General features: G+C 55.9%; 1 protein-coding gene across 1 annotated transcript in view; it reads right to left on the bottom strand.

The window, feature by feature from the left end:
- LOC102462326 (sodium/potassium-transporting ATPase subunit alpha-2) overlaps positions 1–17302 on the bottom strand; it is a 39870-nt gene extending 22568 nt beyond the window's left edge. The window contains exons 1-4 of the mRNA XM_075906989.1: positions 17112–17302; positions 6267–6371; positions 1808–1867; positions 873–1076 (exon numbers count right to left, since the gene is read on the bottom strand). Coding sequence (XP_075763104.1) covers positions 873–1076; positions 1808–1867; positions 6267–6371; positions 17112–17123 — 381 coding nt within the window. The 5' untranslated portion in view covers positions 17124–17302. The remainder of the gene's footprint in view (positions 1–872; positions 1077–1807; positions 1868–6266; positions 6372–17111) is intronic.
- Between the last annotated feature and the right edge of the window lie 250 nt (positions 17303–17552).

Raw genomic sequence — 17552 nt, 5'->3', positions numbered from 1 at the left:
ATACCCCAACTTGCATAACAAGTTGGTTCTTTAACAATGGGAAGTAGTTGGGATTTTGCTTGTGTCTTATCGGGAAGGTGAGGCCTGGGGCAGCAGAGAACTCCTCACCACTGCGCTCAGCCCTAGCTCCATAGGGAGAGCACCCCCTAGTGGAACACCCTTCTCATTCCCTGGAGAATAGCGCCCCCTAGCACACCCTGGAGTAGTGGGGCCAGCGGTGCCAGTGAGGGGAGAGCGCCCCCTACTGAACCTCCTTCCTGCTCACTGCAGCACTTGCAGGTCTGCTGTAGGAGACCAGCTCTGGGGTGGGACAGCTGCCAAGGCTGAGTGGCCCAGCTCATGTTACTGGAGCTCTTATTTAGGAAACAAGGCTGCTGAGTTATTTTGGAAGCTGCCTTTAGGGCAGGGGGACAGTGACCTGTTCCCTACCCATCCCCCAATGTCTGGGTGGGCCCAGTTCAGCCCATCTCCACCTGCCTCGGCCAGGAGGCAGATGCTCCTTACTTGGTCTGGGTTGAGTTTGGTGAATCAAACTCCAGAGCTGCATGCAACGTTGGGGATGAGACCCATGGAGCCTGAGCCCAGCCTGGGTTCTCAGAGATCTCTGGGAGGCTGGGATGAAATTCTGGGGCCCTGCTATGCAAAACCAGGACACCCCTTGGGTAAGACCAAGGAGAGAAGACAGGGAGTTTCAATGAAGTTAGAGGTATGTTCAACCCTCCCTCCCCTCCTCCCCCGAACTCCAGGTGTGCAGCGGAGAATCCAGATAGACCCAACCCAGAGAGACGGCTTGTTCCCAGCCCTGGAATGCGGACCAGAGTGACTCGGTTTCCCCCGCCCTGCTATGATCCACCCCAGGCCATGTGGCTCACATTGTCATTGGCCGGCTCGTCCTCCATCACGGCCTGAATGCTGTAGGCCAGGAAGCAGAGGATGGCGCCGATCCACAGCAGGATGGAGAAGCCCCCAAAGAGCTGGCGGCAGAACTTGACCCACTCAGGGGTGGTTGGGGGTGGTGTCAGGGCATTGGGGCCGTCCTGCGCCAGGATCTCAGCTGCGCGGGTGTTCGTTAGACCCTGCCCAGATTGGGAGGGCGGCGGTGTTCAGAGGGATGGGAGGGAGAGACAGAGCGATGGAGAGCCCAGAGGAATGAGGAAACAGGAGGGAAGGAGGATGGGGGACAGAAGGAAAGAGACAATTATGTCCTGCCAGGATCCAAAGCATCTACAGGCCACACGGCCTCCCCCACTCTCCCATCCTGGGCATATCACACTTTTGGCCCCTCCCCCACCACACAATGGAGTTGGGGCGCTGGTCTCCCACAAGCCACAGCTACCCATGGCTTCTCCCCTTGCACAGCAGAGCCCTGGGGGGGGGGGAGTCACCTTGCCCCACCTACAGTCTGCCAAATCACCCATACTGGCGGGGGAAGGGTCTTCTGGGCAAGGAATCCCTCTCCCACTGGGGCTTCTGGGGGGACCCTTCCCTGCATTTCCAAGCAGCAGGTGGATGGAGTCACCCAGACTTGGGCCGGCTCAGAACCTGCACCCCAGAAGCGTGGGAACAAGGGCCCAGACTGCCGGAGGCTCAGGCCCCAAGCTGACTCCCACCTAAGGGAGAGTTGAGGGCAAATTCTTCCAAGACTGCCAGGCGGTGAAGATCTGGGGCGGGGGGGAGCAGCACAAGGGTACCTGGGATGGCTGGTGCTGCTGCGATTGCCCTCAGGCAGTGATGGAAGGCAGAAGGCAGGGAGCAAGGGATGCTAGGCCAGGCGAGGAGAAGTGAGAACTGATACGTCCCAACTTACCCTGGACAGATCCACCTGGTATCTCCTGCTCACTTCATCCAGAGACAGCTTGTGATCGTCCTGCCAGGGGAGAGGTGAGGGAAGGTCAGGGTCAGCGAGAGCCTAGCAAGGCAGCTGAATGTCCTGGGAATGGAATCAGATCCGAAAGGCCATTCCGGCAGAGCGCTGGCCCCTGGCCCATTGGTGCCTGCTGTCCAGGACTTCCTGGGGCGAAGCTGTCACTCTGAGCTACAGGGCAGGGAGAGCCCAGCCACCCACAGGACACAGGGTAAGCATGTTTGGAGTGTAGGAGACATTGTTCACCTGTGGAACTCTCCTTCATCCACTCACCCACCTGCTCCATCCATCCATCTATTCAGCCAGCCTTCTGAACCATCCATAGAATCAAAGAAAAGAGTTGCAGGACTGGAAGGGACCTCAAGAGGTCATTTAGTCCAGTCCCCTGCCTCACAGCAGGACTGAGTGTTATCTAGATCAAGGGTGGGGAACCTCAGGCTCGGGGGCCGAATGAGGCCCCCAGTTTGCCTAGATCTGGCCCCTGAGGCTCAGGACTCCAGCCGCCCCCGCACTGCCTCACCACAGGACTAGAACACACTAAAACTACTACAGGAACCCCCCAACTTCCAACCACCCGAGTTATGACCCCCCGCACTTACAACCATTTTTTTAAGTGCAGAAGGGGCTGAAAACCCCCGACTTATGTCCTTGGTCCACATTTACAACGACGCCTATCGTAAATGAAGGTTCGAGTTACGACGCCCCCGACTTGTGATGCGTCCCCAGGAACCAATCACGTCGCAAGTTGGGGGCCGCCTGGAGCCTGGGCGCACCTGGTGTGTGGGGGGAATGTGGGGAGTGTCTTTCTTCTTCTCAGTCAGGGACCACGTGAGTGAGGATTTGGGGTGGTTTTTTTGTGTGTTTTTTTGCTTTTGCTTCTTGCTTGTGTGCAGCCCCCAACTGATTTTTCTGTGCGCCAGCAGCCCCTGACCCAAAAATGGTTCCTCATCCCCTGAACTAGACCATCCCTGGCAGGTGACTGTCTAACTTGCTCTTAACAATCTCCAGTGACAGAAATTCCACAACCTCCCTAGATAATTTATTCCAATGCTTAACTACCCTGACAGGTAGGAAGAGTTTCCTAATGACCAACCTAAACCTCTCTTGTGCCAACTTAAGTCCATTGCTTCTTGTCCTATCAGCACCGGTTAATGAAAATAGTTTTACTCCCTCCTCCTTGTAACAATCTTACTTGAACACTGTTATCATGTCCCCTTTCAGTCTCCTCCTGACTTAAAAAATCTCATTTTTCACTATTCCCTCATACCTCATGTTTTCCAGACCTTTAATCATTTTTGTTCCTCTTCAATGGACTTTTTCCAGTTTGTCCACATCTTTCCTGCAATGTGGTGCCCAGAAGTGGTCTCAATTCACCAGGGCTGTGTCCAGACTCAGGGTTTTTTTCGGGAAAAGTAGCCTTTTTCCGAAAAAACTTCCCCTGCGTCCAGACTCAAGCCGCGTTCTTTCAAAATTAAATCAAAAGAACGCGGCTTTTCTTTTGATGGCGGTAAACCTCATTTCACGAGGAAGAACGCCTTCTTTCGAAAGTTCCTCTTTCGAAAGAAGGCGTTCTTCAATGTAAATAGGGCTTCTTCGAAAGAGAGCATCCAGACTCACTGGATGCTTTCTTTCGAAAAAGCAAGCCGCTTTTTCGAAAGTTCAACGTGCAGTCTAGACGCTCTCTTTCGAAAGAGGCTTGCAGTCTAGACATAGCCCAGCTGAGGTCAGCGTGGACTAGAGCAGAAGAATTATTTCTTGTGTCTTACTTACCACACATCCCAGAATCATGTTTGCTTTTTTGCAGCAGTGTTACACTGTTGATCCATATTTAGCCTGTGGTCCACTATGACCCCCACATTCTTTTCCCCATTCATCCTTCCTAGACAGCCATTTCCCATTCTCTATGTGTGAAACGGATTGTTCCTTCCTAAGGCTAGGTCTACACTACAACTCTTTTTCGTAAAAAGCTATGCAAATTGCGCTCTGATTGGTTTTGTGGAAGAGGCTTTTTTGTAGACGGGGCCAAATGGCGGAAAAGCCTCTTTCGGAGGAGCCCTTATTCCTCGTGAAATAAGGAATACAGGACGCCACGAAAAAGCGCACCTGCTCTTCTGCAAAAAAAAAAAAGGAAGAGCAGACGTGTTCCCTGGATGTGGCGGGGTTTAAACCCTGCAATGTAGACGTACGCTAAGTGGAGTATTTTGCATTTGTCCTTATTGAATTTCACCCTCTTTCCTTCTGACCATTTCTCCAGCTTGTCCAGATCATTTTGAATATTAACTTTATCCTCCAAAGCACTTGCAACTCCTCCCAGCGTGATATCATCTACAGCAGGGGTGGGGAAGTTCCCCCAGCTTGCCTGGATCTGGCCCTGGAGGCTTAGGGCCCCCCCCTGCACTGGGGAGCCTGCGCTCCAGCCCCTCTACTGCCCTACTACAGGGCTGGAGCACACAGAATCTACTAGGCTGGGCCCCACTAAGCTCTGGTGTGGGAGGGGAATGTGGGGAATGTCTTAGTATCTTTCTCCTTCTCAGTCAGGGGCCATGTCAGTGAGGTTTTTTTTTTCTTGCTTCTCACTTGTGTGTGGCCTCTGACTGATTTTTCTGTGGATCAGTGACCCCCAACCCAAAAAAGGTTCTGCACTCCTGATCAACAAGGCTGGCTCGAACCATTCCTGTGCCACGGGCAGTGGGCGCATGACGCATGCGCAGCTCCGCCCCTGGGTGTCTGGTGCATGTGTGGCCCTGCCCCCCCCGGCGCACGGCACACCTTACAGCTACAATCAGTCGTGCGGCTCCTGATTGCAGCTCTAAGGGGCACTGTGCAGCCCCTGACCCCGGGCGCATGACGCCCCTTAGAGGTGCCATCAGGTGCCCCCGTAGGTTGTCGCCCCGGGCAGCTGCCTGGCTAGCCCTCCCCCCCGCCATGTTATCTACACCACTGATGAAGATATTGAACAGAATTGGACCCAGAAAGTTCTTCGGATGTTCCCTACATGATATGCCCTTCCACTTTGACTATGAACAGCTGATAACTACCCTCTGGTTGGTTTTGCAGATACAGGCTAACATGGCTACTCCTCTGAGGCTAGACAACAAGTTTTTGTTGGAAAAAGGTATGCAAAATGCACTCCATATTTTGTGTACCTTTTCCTGATTCTTTTGTTGGAAGAGGCTTTTCCGACATTTGGCCCGTCTAGACTGGGCCAAATGTTGGAAAAAAAACCCTCTTTCGGAAGCCCCCTTCTTCCTCGAAGAACATGGAATACAGGGGCTTCTGAAAGAGCGAGTTTGCTCTTTTGCAAAAAAAAAAAAAAAGCAGAAAAGCAAACACATTCCCTGGACACGGTGGAGTTTTTTTGGGATACCTCTGGTATCCCGAACCCCTCCCTAGTGTAACTGTACCCTGAGAGTTTCCCAACCAGTTTTGCGCCTACTGTATAGTATCTTCATTGTATTTCCCTGGTTTGTTTCTGAGAAGGTCAAGCTTTACTAAAGTCAAGATACACCACGTTACCACTCCCTCCATTCACAAGGCTTGGTTAGCCTGTCAAGGAAAGATGTTCGGTTGATTTGACATGATTTGTTCTTGACTAATCTATGCTGTTATTTATCACCCCATTATCTTCCAGGTGTTTGCAAACTGATTGTTTAATTATATGCTCCATTATCTTTGCCAGTATTGACTTTAAGACAACTAGTCTGTAATTCCCCCTGGTTGTCCTTTTTTATAGATGGGCACTAGACCTGCTCTTTTCCAGTCTTCTGGAATCTCTCCCAACTTCCATGACTTTTTGAAGGTAATCGCTAATGATTCAAATATCTCCTCAGTTGGCTCCTTGACAAATTGAGGATGTATTTCATCAGGTCCTGGTGATCTGAAGACCTCTAAAATGTCTACATAATTTCCAGCTTGTTCATTCCCCATTTTCACTTCAGCTCGTGCCTCATTTTCACGGGCATTCCCCATGTTAGATGCCCAATTCCTATTAACCTTTTCAGTGAAAACTGAAACAAAAAAGTCATTTAGCACTTCTGCCATTTCCTCCTTTCCCCCCCTCACTGAGTAGTGGTCATGCCCTGTCCTTGGTCTTCCTCTTGCTTCTAATGTATTTGTAGAATCCAGCCAGCAAGTCACCTACACCATCTGTCCATCCATCCATCCACCTGCACCATCCATTCATCCTTCCATCTGCTGTTTCTGCCTCCAAGCTCCTTGGTGTCTGACGCTAGGTGCCGATCTTAATGAGCAAGATCGGGGAAGAATGGGAGGAAACAACCTCACGGTCACTTAAGTATGAGGATGTCCTACCTTGAGAAGGCCACAGGTCTAAGATCATCCCAAACCAGGCACTGGCAGCCCAGCCCCCCACCAGTGCCCATGGGATGGAGCAGATCCTTACCATGTTCACCTCCTTTTTCAGCTCGTCCAGCTCCTTCTCCTTCTGCTTCTTCTTGCCGCCGCCATTCTCTGAGGTGGTTGCCGCCGGCGAATATTCCCGCCCAGCCTGCCGGGGAGGGGGTGAGAAAGGGGGTGTCATTACCGTAGTGGGAAGGGGACCCTGCATGCCACATAGACCAAGGAGGAGCAGGGGGGTTTTGGCAGCCATGTGGCACCAGGGTCATGACCACGCATGGGAGCCTGGGACTGGCTGGGCTGTGGCCACCCATTGGTGGGCAAGGCTGCATTTGGGGGGCCCTGACAATCAGAGGCCTATGTGGAAGCTGAGCCCCTCCCCCATCTCTGGCAGAGCCAAAACGCTTTGGCGATATTCCGATCCAGGACCAAGCTGGAGCATCGCCCGGCAGAAGGCGCTGGGTGCCAAGTGGGAATGGGCTCAGGGCAGACCACGCCCCTCCAGGTCCCCGGATGGGACATCAGTGCCCAAGAGAACCCAGCTCCAGCCACCCGGCAGACCAAGGGCCCTGCCCCTGGAGGCTCTGGTCCTCAGATTAAACCAAAGCAGGTCTCCCGGGAGCAGCTTCTCTGGCAGCCCAGCCGAGAGACTGAGATTCCTGGTTTCTCTCCCCCACACTCGCCATGGAGGGTCAGGCCAGTGGAGGGGAAAACACATACATGAGACTCATGAGTGGAAGAGGGGGAGTTGTGTTCCCTCTCCCCACCTGTCTGCAAGAGATCAGAAAAGGGGGAGCACCGCCAGGAGCAGGGGAATGGGTGTTTCCTCGAGCTGCCCCGGCTGTGGGTCTCTGCACCGCCGCCCTCTCCCCTCGCGCTTAGAGTGAAAGCTGTTTGGGGCCGGGGTTGTCTCTTTGTTCTGTGTCTGTGCAGCTCCTAGTGCCACCGGGGCCTGGTCCCTGGGCGGGGCACTGAGGTGCTCCTGTAATACACCCAATAAATAGTGTACAGTGCCTAGCGCGTGGCTGTGTGTGTGGCTGCTCTGTGGCTGGGGCTCTGACATGAACCGCAATGCACCTAATAAATAACCCACAGTGCGTAGTTCTGAGGGCTCCTGGTGCATGTCTGGGGCTCTGCACCGCTACCATAACACAGTGACTAATCATAACCATTGGGCTCTGGTGAAGGAGGCTCTCTGCGTCCCCAGGGCTGACTCCCCCCAGCCCCAATCGCCGCATCACGGTGCTAGAGAAGGGAGCAAGTCTCCAGGGTCTGCTCACTCCATGGCCTCTCTGCCGCTCAGGATTGGGTGTTGTGGAGGGTTTTGCCCCAACACACCAGGCTGAGACCTGCCAACTCGTGTCACGGTCCAGGCCCGGCACAGCCGATTGACTTGGGCGTATAGAACACTGCTGGGCACAGGTGTCTCGGTGTCACCCCAGCATTCAGCGACCCTCGCAACAAAGAGACCTGAGCAGCCTTCCCTAAAGACCCATGTGGGGAGGCTCCATGGGCACCGGGATCCCAGGCAGGCCTCTGCCCCTCCCTGCCTCCAGCTCCCGGCGTTTATCTACTGTGGGGCTGGCAGCTCAGGGTAAGCCCAGTTGTTGGCCCAGAACCAAGGGGGGGAAGGAGGGTTCGAAGAGCCACTATCAAGGTAAAATGGTCCTTTCCCCATGACCAGCTGCCCACCCCTCACAGTGCCCCTGAATTAGAGCTGGGGGGCTGCATTAGACCCCATATCCTGGGGGAAATGGCAGCCAGTCCTGCCCTGGGACCAGATTGGAGCCACAGCCCCCCTTAAAGGGGAAAGGCCTGTGGTCCCCCACACTTACGGCAGCCAATCCCCTGTCCTGGAGCCAATCCCCTGTCCTGTGAGGGGTGGATCAGAGCTGGCAGCCCCAGAAGGGAAAAGGCCCCTCTCATGTCCACCCCCTGACTTGCCCCTGCACCAGCCAGCTCCTGTGCCCCCTGGGCATTTTAACCCAGCCCCCAAAACACACCCTAAATGGAGCCTGAGGATCGGAGCTGACCTGTGTGAGAGCTGGGATTGCAGCATTTCTGCCTTGTACACAATGCCACGGGCCACTGACCTTCCCCGTGGAACGAACAGGGTGTGTGTGGGGGTGGATTATACTATGACCCCCCCCAACCGCCTCACAGTGGGGTCTGTGGTGCTCAGATGAGACGAGCGGGCCCTGGATCTTTACTGTGATCTCTAGTTTGGGATGGGGCCAGTTGTCCCCTCACAGTCCTTTGGACCAATGTCTCAGGGCCAAGAATGGCCAGCAACACTGGCCTGCACTCAGGCTGTTGCTAGGCGCTCAGCAGAGTGAGGAGGGCAGAGCAGGGGCATCTCCATGAAGAGGACCAGGGGGACCAAGCTGCAGCTGGCTAAGAAGTGGGCTGTGGGGGATAGGGGTTCTGTTCTTGGCTCACCTGCTGGCTCTCCCCTACTCTGAGTTTGTACGGCACAAGGGGACCCCATCTTTGGTAGGTCCTTACGGACTGGCCCTCCCGTGCCTCAGTTTCCCCATACGGAAATAGCGATCCCACCCTTACCTCTAATGTGCTTTGAGAGCGAAGCCTGAAAAACACGCTAAGAGCCAGGGGATCGTTACTCTAGGGGCTCAGGTTGTCACGGCTAGGTTCCCCTCCTCCATGCCCTCACCCCAACACTCAAACTGGAGTTGAGCTTAGATTTTGGCAACTTCCTCCCTCATGCAGGGCTTGACACTAACACCTGGGGCTGGGTCGTGGGCCAAACTCCTGAGTTTGCCTCTGAGCTCTGCCACTGACTTGTGACTCAGGTGAGTCACTGTGATGCTCTGTGCCTCAGTTTCTCCACTCTGTACAGTGAAGGTGATCCTGATTCCTTTCCTGGGGGGTGAGGCTCAGCTGGTGCATTGTGGGAAGTGCTTTGAGATCCTCAGCCAGACGGAGGTTGGCATTCCTGGTGGCCCTGCCCCCATGGTCTGATAGTGATGCTCTAGCAATGGCAGACAGCTCCATGCAGAAGCCCCAGGGCCAGAGTGCCAGGAGAGAGGCTATTCCTATTGCAGCATCCCCAAGCACAGCTGGAAACTGCAACAGGATTCCTGCTCTCAGGAGCTGCCTGCCCTGGTCTGTGAGCCTAGTCCCTCCAATTCACCTCACGCTAAGCAAGCAACACATGGAGGGCTCAGGACAGTGCTGCGTGGGACCCTGCTGTCCTGACATGGACAGCTGTGCCCTGGATGCTATGCCAGTGACTTCACCCTCCCCAGGGAAGCTCAGCCAAAGCAGGGACACACTCCCCTGGTTCCTGCTGCTCTGGGCCAGTGGCTGTGCTTTGGGAGGCTCTTGGGGTCCTTAGTGCAGGTTGCCAGCTGGATTGAAGGGCTGGGAGGGGGGGGCTGGGGAAGAGACTGTCATGCCCCCTCTCTCCCCAGGCCAGCAGGGCACAAGGGAACCCAGCAGGGTATGGCCCCCACAAGTGAGGTGGGATGGAAAACGGGGACCGGAGCACAGATTGTGGGAGCGGGGCCAGGCAGGCGGGAGAGCAGCATGTATTCAAAGGCAGAAAATAAAGAGGAGCTCAGCTCTCTGCTGTCATGGAAAAGTCCCCCCAGTGCCAAGATCAACTGCTGTGAGTAAAGGGTCAGGTTACGGGCGGGGGGCGGAGGGGGGAGGAGGAAAGGAGAACGGAAGAGAGGCATTGAAACCATTAGGAACCCTTAAAGCAGGCCCAATTTGGGGACAGTCCCTGGGGCAAAGCCAGCCAGCCGAGTATTACCCCCCATCTGTCACAATGATGCATTTTCTGAGCATGGCTCCCTCCCCCCAGCCACACTGGGAGGGCACATTCTGCCCAGCCCCAGTGTGATCTTGGGGGCGGGGCACTCAACACGCCCCACCCCGTGACTGAGGGCACATTCTGCCCAGCCCCAGTGAGATCTTGGGGGGCACTCAACACGCCCCACCCCATGACTGAGGGCACATTCTGCCCAGCCCCAGTGTGATCTTGGGGGGCACTCAACATGCCCCACCCTGTGACTGAGGGCACATTCTGCCCAGCCCCAGTGTGATCTTGGGAGGGGGCACTCAATACGCCCCACCCTGTGACTGAGGGCACATTCTGCCCAGCCCCAGTGTGATCTTGGGAGGGGGCACTCAATACGCCCCACCCTGTGACTGAGGGCACATTCTGCCCAGCCCCAGTGTGATCTTGGGGGGCACTCAACACGCCCCACCCTGTGACTGAGGGCACATTCTGCCCAGCCCCAGTGTGATCTTGGGAGGGGGCACTCAACACGCCCCACCCCGTGACTGAGGGCACATTCTGCCCAGCCCCAGTGTGATCTTGGGGGGCATTCAACACGCCCCACCCCGTGACTGAGGGCACATTCTGCCCAGCCCCAGTGTGATCTTGGGAGGGGGCACTCAACACGCCCCACCCCGTGACTGAGGGCACATTCTGCCCAGCCCCAGTGTGATCTTGGGGGGCACTCAACATGCCCCACCCTGTGACTGAGGGCACATTCTGCCCAGCCCCAGTGTGATCTTGGGGGGCATTCAACACGCCCCACCCTGTGACTGAGGGCACATTCTGCCCAGCCCCAGTGTGATCTTGGGGGCACTCAACACGCCCCACCCTGTGACTGAGGGCACATTCTGCCCAGCCCCAGTGAGATCTTAGGGGGCACTCAACACGCCCCACCCCGTGACTGAGGGCACATTCTGCCCAGCCCCAGTGTGATCTTGGGGGGCACTCAACACGCCCCACCCTGTGACTGAGGGCACATTCTGCCCAGCCCCAGTGTGATCTTGGGGGGCACTCAACACGCCCCACCCTGTGACTGAGGGCACATTCTGCCCAGCCGCAGTGTGATCTTGGGGGGCATTCAACACGCCCCACCCCGTGACTGAGGGCACATTCTGCCCAGCCCCAGTGTGATCTTGGGGGGCACTCAACACGCCCCACCCTGTGACTGAGGGCACATTCTGCCCAGCCCCAGTGTGATCTTGGGGGGCATTCAACACGCCCCACCCTGTGACTGAGGGCACATTCTGCCCAGCCCCAGTGTGATCTTGGGGGGCACTCAACACGTCCCACCCTGTGACTGAGGGCACATTCTGCCCAGCCCCAGTGTGATCTTGGGGGGCATTCAACACGCCCCACCCTGTGACTGAGGGCACATTCTGCCCAGCCGCAGTGTGATCTTGGGAGGGGGCACTCAATACGCCCCACCCTGTGACTGAGGGCACATTCTGCCCAGCCCCAGTGTGATCTTGGGGGGCATTCAACACGCCCCACCCTGTGACTGAGGGCACATTCTGCCCAGCCCCAGTGTGATCTTGGGGGGCACTCAACACGTCCCACCCTGTGACTGAGGGCACATTCTGCCCAGCCCCAGTGTGATCTTGGGGGGCACTCAACACGCCCCACCCTGTGACTGAGGGCACATTCTGCCCAGCCCCAGTGTGATCTTGGGGGGCACACTGCACAGGCTTCTCTAATTTCTGCACCAGGCTCTGGGCCTTTCCCTTTGCCCTGAATCACTGGAGCTAACCCCTTTTCCCCGGGAAGGAGGGCACGCGCGGCCTCGAATTCCAGCATGCCAGGCCTCTCTCCTCTGGCCCCTCTCCTGGGAACAGGCTGTAAGGGAGGGAGAGCGGGGGAGACAGCTGCAGGCCCAGGGGGATCTGCAGTGGTGGAATGAGAGCCAACCATTTCAGAGGCAGCCCCAGCCCGTCTGCTCACCCCCCTCCCCAAGGTACGGAACTCACGGGCATATCCTGCTCTGAGCCTGGATCTGGACAGCTGGCTCCTTAAGGAGACAGGGTGGGAGGCTGGTGTGCCCCCTCTTAAAGAGTCTCAGATTTGCCACCTCTGGCCCATATAACCCAGGATCCTCCTAGCCCAGATCAGGTTCATCTAACCCAGCTCCCCCCTCTGTTGGATCAGGCCTCTGCGCCTCTGTCCCGGTCGCCCATCATCTTCCACCTCTGAGTAGGCCATCGGGTCATACATGCAGTACCTTGGCTCCCCCCCCAACACCCTCCTCCCCCTGCACCTGGCCACATAGGCAAAGGGGGATCCTTCCTGACCCCTGAAGCTTTCTGCCCTGCAGCATGAGAGTCAACCACCCCAATCTTGACCCCTTTTGCATTTTACAAAAATATCTCCAGCCCTTTTTGGCTCTGCCTGTGCAGGTGTGGGGGAACCCCTGGTAGCCCACCAGACCAAATCACATGCTCTTGGGATGCAGCTGGTCCCTAGGGTGACTCAGTTAGTTTCACAGCACAGACAGGGGCCGCTCTTGAGTGGGTCCTATTTGTCTTGGCCATGCCGACCCAATTCAGGAACAATTCCTTGGGGTTTATGATCAGGGCAGCAAGGAATTGCCTCTTCCTCCCCCCTCCCTCGGGTGATGCCAGCAGGCCCTGGTCTGGAGGGGAAGTCATGTCTGTCTCCAGAGACCGGAGGGGAGTCTGAGCCAAAAGCCCTCTGCGGGAAGAAAGAAAAGAGGAAGAAAGCGTCTCTCAGGCTGTGAATGGGGAAGGGAGAATAGAGACTCTTTTCTGCTCCGCATAAAGGGCTGAATAGCCCTGGCACTTCTCAGCTGGATTCATGAGTCCAGCAGCTTGCCTGTGGTTTCCATGGCTCTTCGGGATCCTTTGCCATGCGCAGAGGAGATGGGCTTCTGCCAGCTGAGGAGCTGTCGGCTGGATAACCCCTCGCTCTCCGCAAAGATCCCAAAGCCCCTTCCAGGAGCTGCTGCCCCAGCTGTCCAAGTGCAGTCCCCTCTGGGGTGGGATGCAGCAGCCAAGTGGAACAGAATGTCATGCCCCGCTGCAGAGGGTGTGTGGGCAGAGTTGCCAGGGTTGACACGCTGGATCATGCCATAAGCGGCCTTGGATCTTTAAAGATGGCACTAGCAGCCATCCATTCCTGCCACAATTGGCAGCACTCCCCCCCTCCCCCGCCAAAAAAAGTCAGCACGGACCCTGCCCTGCTTTGGATGCTCTGGGTTGAGGGCAGCAGAGCACCCCCCAAAGCTAGGCTAGTACAGGCAGGAGCCCCTATCAATCAGAGGGGCTGGATTATCACATCTCTGGTATATTTCTGGGGATATCCACCTCCCCCGATTGTCTCCCTCCTCCCTCCCAGCCTCTAAGTGCCAAGTGATGCGCTGCAGGGGGACTGTCAAGCAGCTAGAATGAGCCTCTAATTAATGGCAAAAGTGAGGTAGCTGCTCTAGGCCCAATTCTGAGCATCTTGTGTCCTCCCCACCGCTCCCCCGCCCCATCTCCACGGGAGTTTTGGGTACCACAGGATGGGGGCCAATCCAGAATTGCTCATAGGGCTGCAGTTCTGATCCCCAACACTAGAGGGAGACACAGAGCTCCAGGCTGGGGTTACATGGGCCCAATGGCCCAGAAGACAAGTCCTGGACATCCCCCTCCCCACCCCCACCACACACACACACACGGCCCCAGCTTGGCCTTGCCTCTGGCAGGTGATGGGACAGGGCAGAGACCTATAGAGGAGTCGCGGGGAGGGGGAAGCAGGGTCTCGCGTTGGGGTGGGCAATAAATGGCCGTGGTTCACCAGGGTTAGCGCCTGGTGGGCTGCTGCTGCTGTATTTACCTGCGCCTCCGTAGGTACGGGCGATCGCAGTTATGGGTTGGGAACAGAGATCCATGGCTTTGGTTTTCCCAGGCAGTTGCTGTGGGGTTTAATTAACATCTGGGTAGGGAGCTTAGACTCTCACAGGGAGGGGGCTGAGAAGGGCCCATGCCCTCATTAGCATCTCATTTCATTCACCCCTGGGACTCTGGCAGCCGGAGCCGGGCCTACAGGGGGACTTTGGAGCCAAATCCGCACCTGAGCCCTGTGGCTCCATGACTGCCTGCTCTACCTTTCTGCAGCTCTGGCCTATGCTGATGATTCTCAGGGAGGGGCTCAAGATGTGATCCCGTGGCTTGCCTCCCCCTCCCCCCTTTCCTGTTCTTCTTCCTAGCTGGCATCTCTTGGCAGGCAAGTGCCATGCACAGAGGGTTGTGAGTGAGGTACCAGACTTGAACTTCAGGGGTCACGTCTGCCAGCAAGGCCCAGCCCTGCAGTCAGACCTGTCAAATCCTGTCTCTGCATGACCCTGGCGTGGAGTCTCTGAACTGGAGGCAGGGGGTAAGTCATGCCTCTTCTTTCATCCCTGGACAGCCCTGATACCCTGAGGACACTGGAGTATGTTCATGTAAATATTTCTTTTGCTGCGGCCTCTCTCTGGCCCATGGTCATTTTCTACAGTGCAATGAGCCGGCTAATGCATCTGTGCATGACTGTCTTCTAACAGCTGGGATCCCAACTAATTAGCTGTGTGTCATAGACCCCATACTGCTCCTAGGTAAGGGGGCTTCTCGTTTAGTTCCAAGCAGGTGGATGTGAAGTTTTCCGGGGTGCCACAGGATGCAGGAATGTGACAGCTGTGACAGTTCTCATTGAGAAAGAATCTCTATGAAAAATGCCACTCTACTTCATTTATGTTTCCTCTGATGCCAAAAGTCTCAGCGCATCAATGGCTGTGAAGGGCCTTTAGGCAAGGTGCGGTATATCAATGCAAATTGTTGCTCTAAGTTATTCATGGAGCTGCGCCAAACATGGGAGTTTTTGCCATGGAAAACGTGGATGAAAACAGGCTGAAAATTCCCTTGCAGCCACGTTTTCCCAAGGAAAACTTACATTTTCACAGCAGACATTTAAACGCCAAAAAAACATCCTCAGCAAACAGAAATAGTGATTTTGTTTTCAGGTGTTTGTTTTTTTCAGCAGAAGAGGCACCAAAAATGCACAGAAAGCCGATCATCTGTGCAAAACGTTTTGGTGAGTCAAAAACCCAAGTTTCCGCTGAAAAACAATTTCAACAGAAAATTTTCAACCAGCCCTAATTCTTACAGCTAGAACACGGCATAGGGCAAACCTTGTCAAAGGACTCCAGATAACAATAGACCAACAAATGCTCTATGCAGGTGCTGCTCCTGTGCTGAGCTCCTGGTGGGCAGTTCTCTGTGTCCACACAGCCCCGGTTCTAACCCCTAGGCAGAACTCATTGTGGGGTTGTGACCATTCTCAGCCCTAGATGCTGCCTAGGCTTGTCTCCATTCTGAGACTTCCTGTGGGCACAGGAAGCTGTTTTTGCCATTGACTCTATTTGCCCCTCCATGGGGCCTCCCACCTGGGAACTTAGAAGGTAACTGGGAATTGTAACTGGTCATCTGGGAACTTCCCAGCTATGGTTCTGCTGCAGAGGGGACTTCAGAGGCATAGCAGGGATTGAAACCACACCTTTCCAGGTATTGCCCCACAAGCTGAGCCAAAGGTGAATCTCCACAAGCACTATAGGGTCTAGGATACACAACTGATCGCTTCTGGATCCAGCCAGCAGAGGGAGACATACACATTAGCCAGTTGGTGACACTGAAGTGGCTTGTCTAAGGTCACACCAAAAGTCAGTGACAGGATTGGAAACAAAACCCATGAGTCCTGACAGCTCAGCTATGGCCACTAGACTCTACTCTCTCCTAGACAGAATCCACGAGTCCTGGCAACCAGAGCCCTACTCCGACCCCTAGACCCCAGTCTCTTTCCAGCACTGGGACTAGAACCCAGGAGTCCTGAGGGCCAATTCCCCATACTACTCATTTGCCCCCTAAACCCGCACTTCATCAGTGCCTTTGCTAAGCACAGTTTGCTGAACGGCACGTTCCACTATGGCTTCTTTCAGTTTCCCACCAGTAGTGTATTAGGAGCAGTGTATAAATAATGAATTCATGTTCCATCCCTTGCTCTACAAAGGTTCCCAGGCTCTGGCATTTCCTACAGGTCTGGCCATTCTACAAACATAAATCCAGGGGAACCAATGAGCAAAGCAGAGCGAGGAGTTTTCCGTTGCAGGAATTCTGTGCTGCCTGTCAAGGGATGTGGGGTGCATGACCCCCCCCCTCCCGCTTCCCAGACGGCGATGCTGCAAAGCCATTCGACAGCTGGGCTGGGAAAGGGCTTGCTCCTTCCGTCCCTCGCGTCTCGACAGCGTTCGGGAGGCCAAGGAAGCGGAATGGGCAGCGGAGCGGAGCCAGCTCGCACCAGTCGGGATAGTTTTTAACGCCAGCTGCAAAAAGTTCCAGAAGAGACTGTCTGGAGCTGAAATCGCCAGGGGGGTGGGGACCCCGCTTGATGCAAACAAACAGCCAGGCTGGGCCAGCTCTCTGATCCGGGCTGCGCCATGCAGAGGGACAGCGGAGCTTATTTTGCTTTTGGAACGCAGCCTCCGTCTCCAAATAATCCTCCGGGCCAGGACCTCGGCCAACTCCTTCACCCCCCCCCCCCCCTCACCAGGACTCTGACCCAGCCCTGGCGAGGGGGCAGTTTACCCAGCCGTCACATTGTTTGGTCAGCGGCACCCTCCGTCGCACCGTTCCCTGCAGCAAGCGGGGTGGCAATTATGGAATGAGAGACCCGGCCGAGCACAATGGGGGGCTGGCTGCCCCGTGGTTCATTTGCGATGAAATTGCTGCCAGGGCTCCAGCGTGTTTTTTACGTGCGTAAGTGACGCGTCGAGGCCAGAAGTCCCGGGGCTATGAACTGTCAAGCCCAGAGGTGCTGCAGCTCCGCATGGCCCTGCCTGCCCTGAGCCGCGCAAACAAGCCCCGGAAAGATACATGCCCAGGTCCCCCCTGCCTGTCTCTCCAGACCCTCGCTCCCCGGGGGGTGTGGCAGAGGGCAAATGGAGTCCTCCCGCCTCTCCTTTGGGGAACGGGAAGGTTAGTTTAGGCGCCCCTGTCGCCTGCCGTCCCTTTGAGCCATTCCCCCAGCGCTCATCTTAAAATGCGCCCAACGCCTCCTACTCACCCCTTTTCCCATCTTCGTCAGCCCGGGGCGCCGAGGGATGGAGGGAAGGCAGGGTCTGTCAATGGAGGAGACTTCCCAGTTCCTCTACGAACGCACCGGCATGGATCGGGATCGCTCGATTCTTTCTTTAAATAGCTCCCTCCTTCGCCCCTCTCCTTCTCTGGACAGGGTCACTTGTTGAAACAGGAGCTTGGGTTGAGAGAAACTCCACCCTCCACCCACCCCTTTCTTTCACTCCCCAGCCCGCCAGCCCCACCTCCCCACCCCGATGCCGTGTGTCTCTGCTCCGCGCGCTGGGGAGGACCCGGGGCCAGCAATGTGCTGTGTAGTGTCATGATATACACCCAGCAAAGCAGCCCACCCCCACCCGCTGCGCCTGCCTGCTGGCTGGAAGGCACAGCTCTGTTTGGGAAGTCAAAGGGCTGCATAAAGTCCCCTTTT

This window comes from Pelodiscus sinensis, chromosome 24 (genome assembly GCF_049634645.1).
Source record: "Pelodiscus sinensis isolate JC-2024 chromosome 24, ASM4963464v1, whole genome shotgun sequence".
Taxonomy (NCBI): domain Eukaryota; kingdom Metazoa; phylum Chordata; order Testudines; family Trionychidae; genus Pelodiscus; species Pelodiscus sinensis.
The sequence above is the reverse complement of the archived record's forward strand: the minus strand, read 5'-3'. Positions and strand labels throughout refer to the sequence as shown.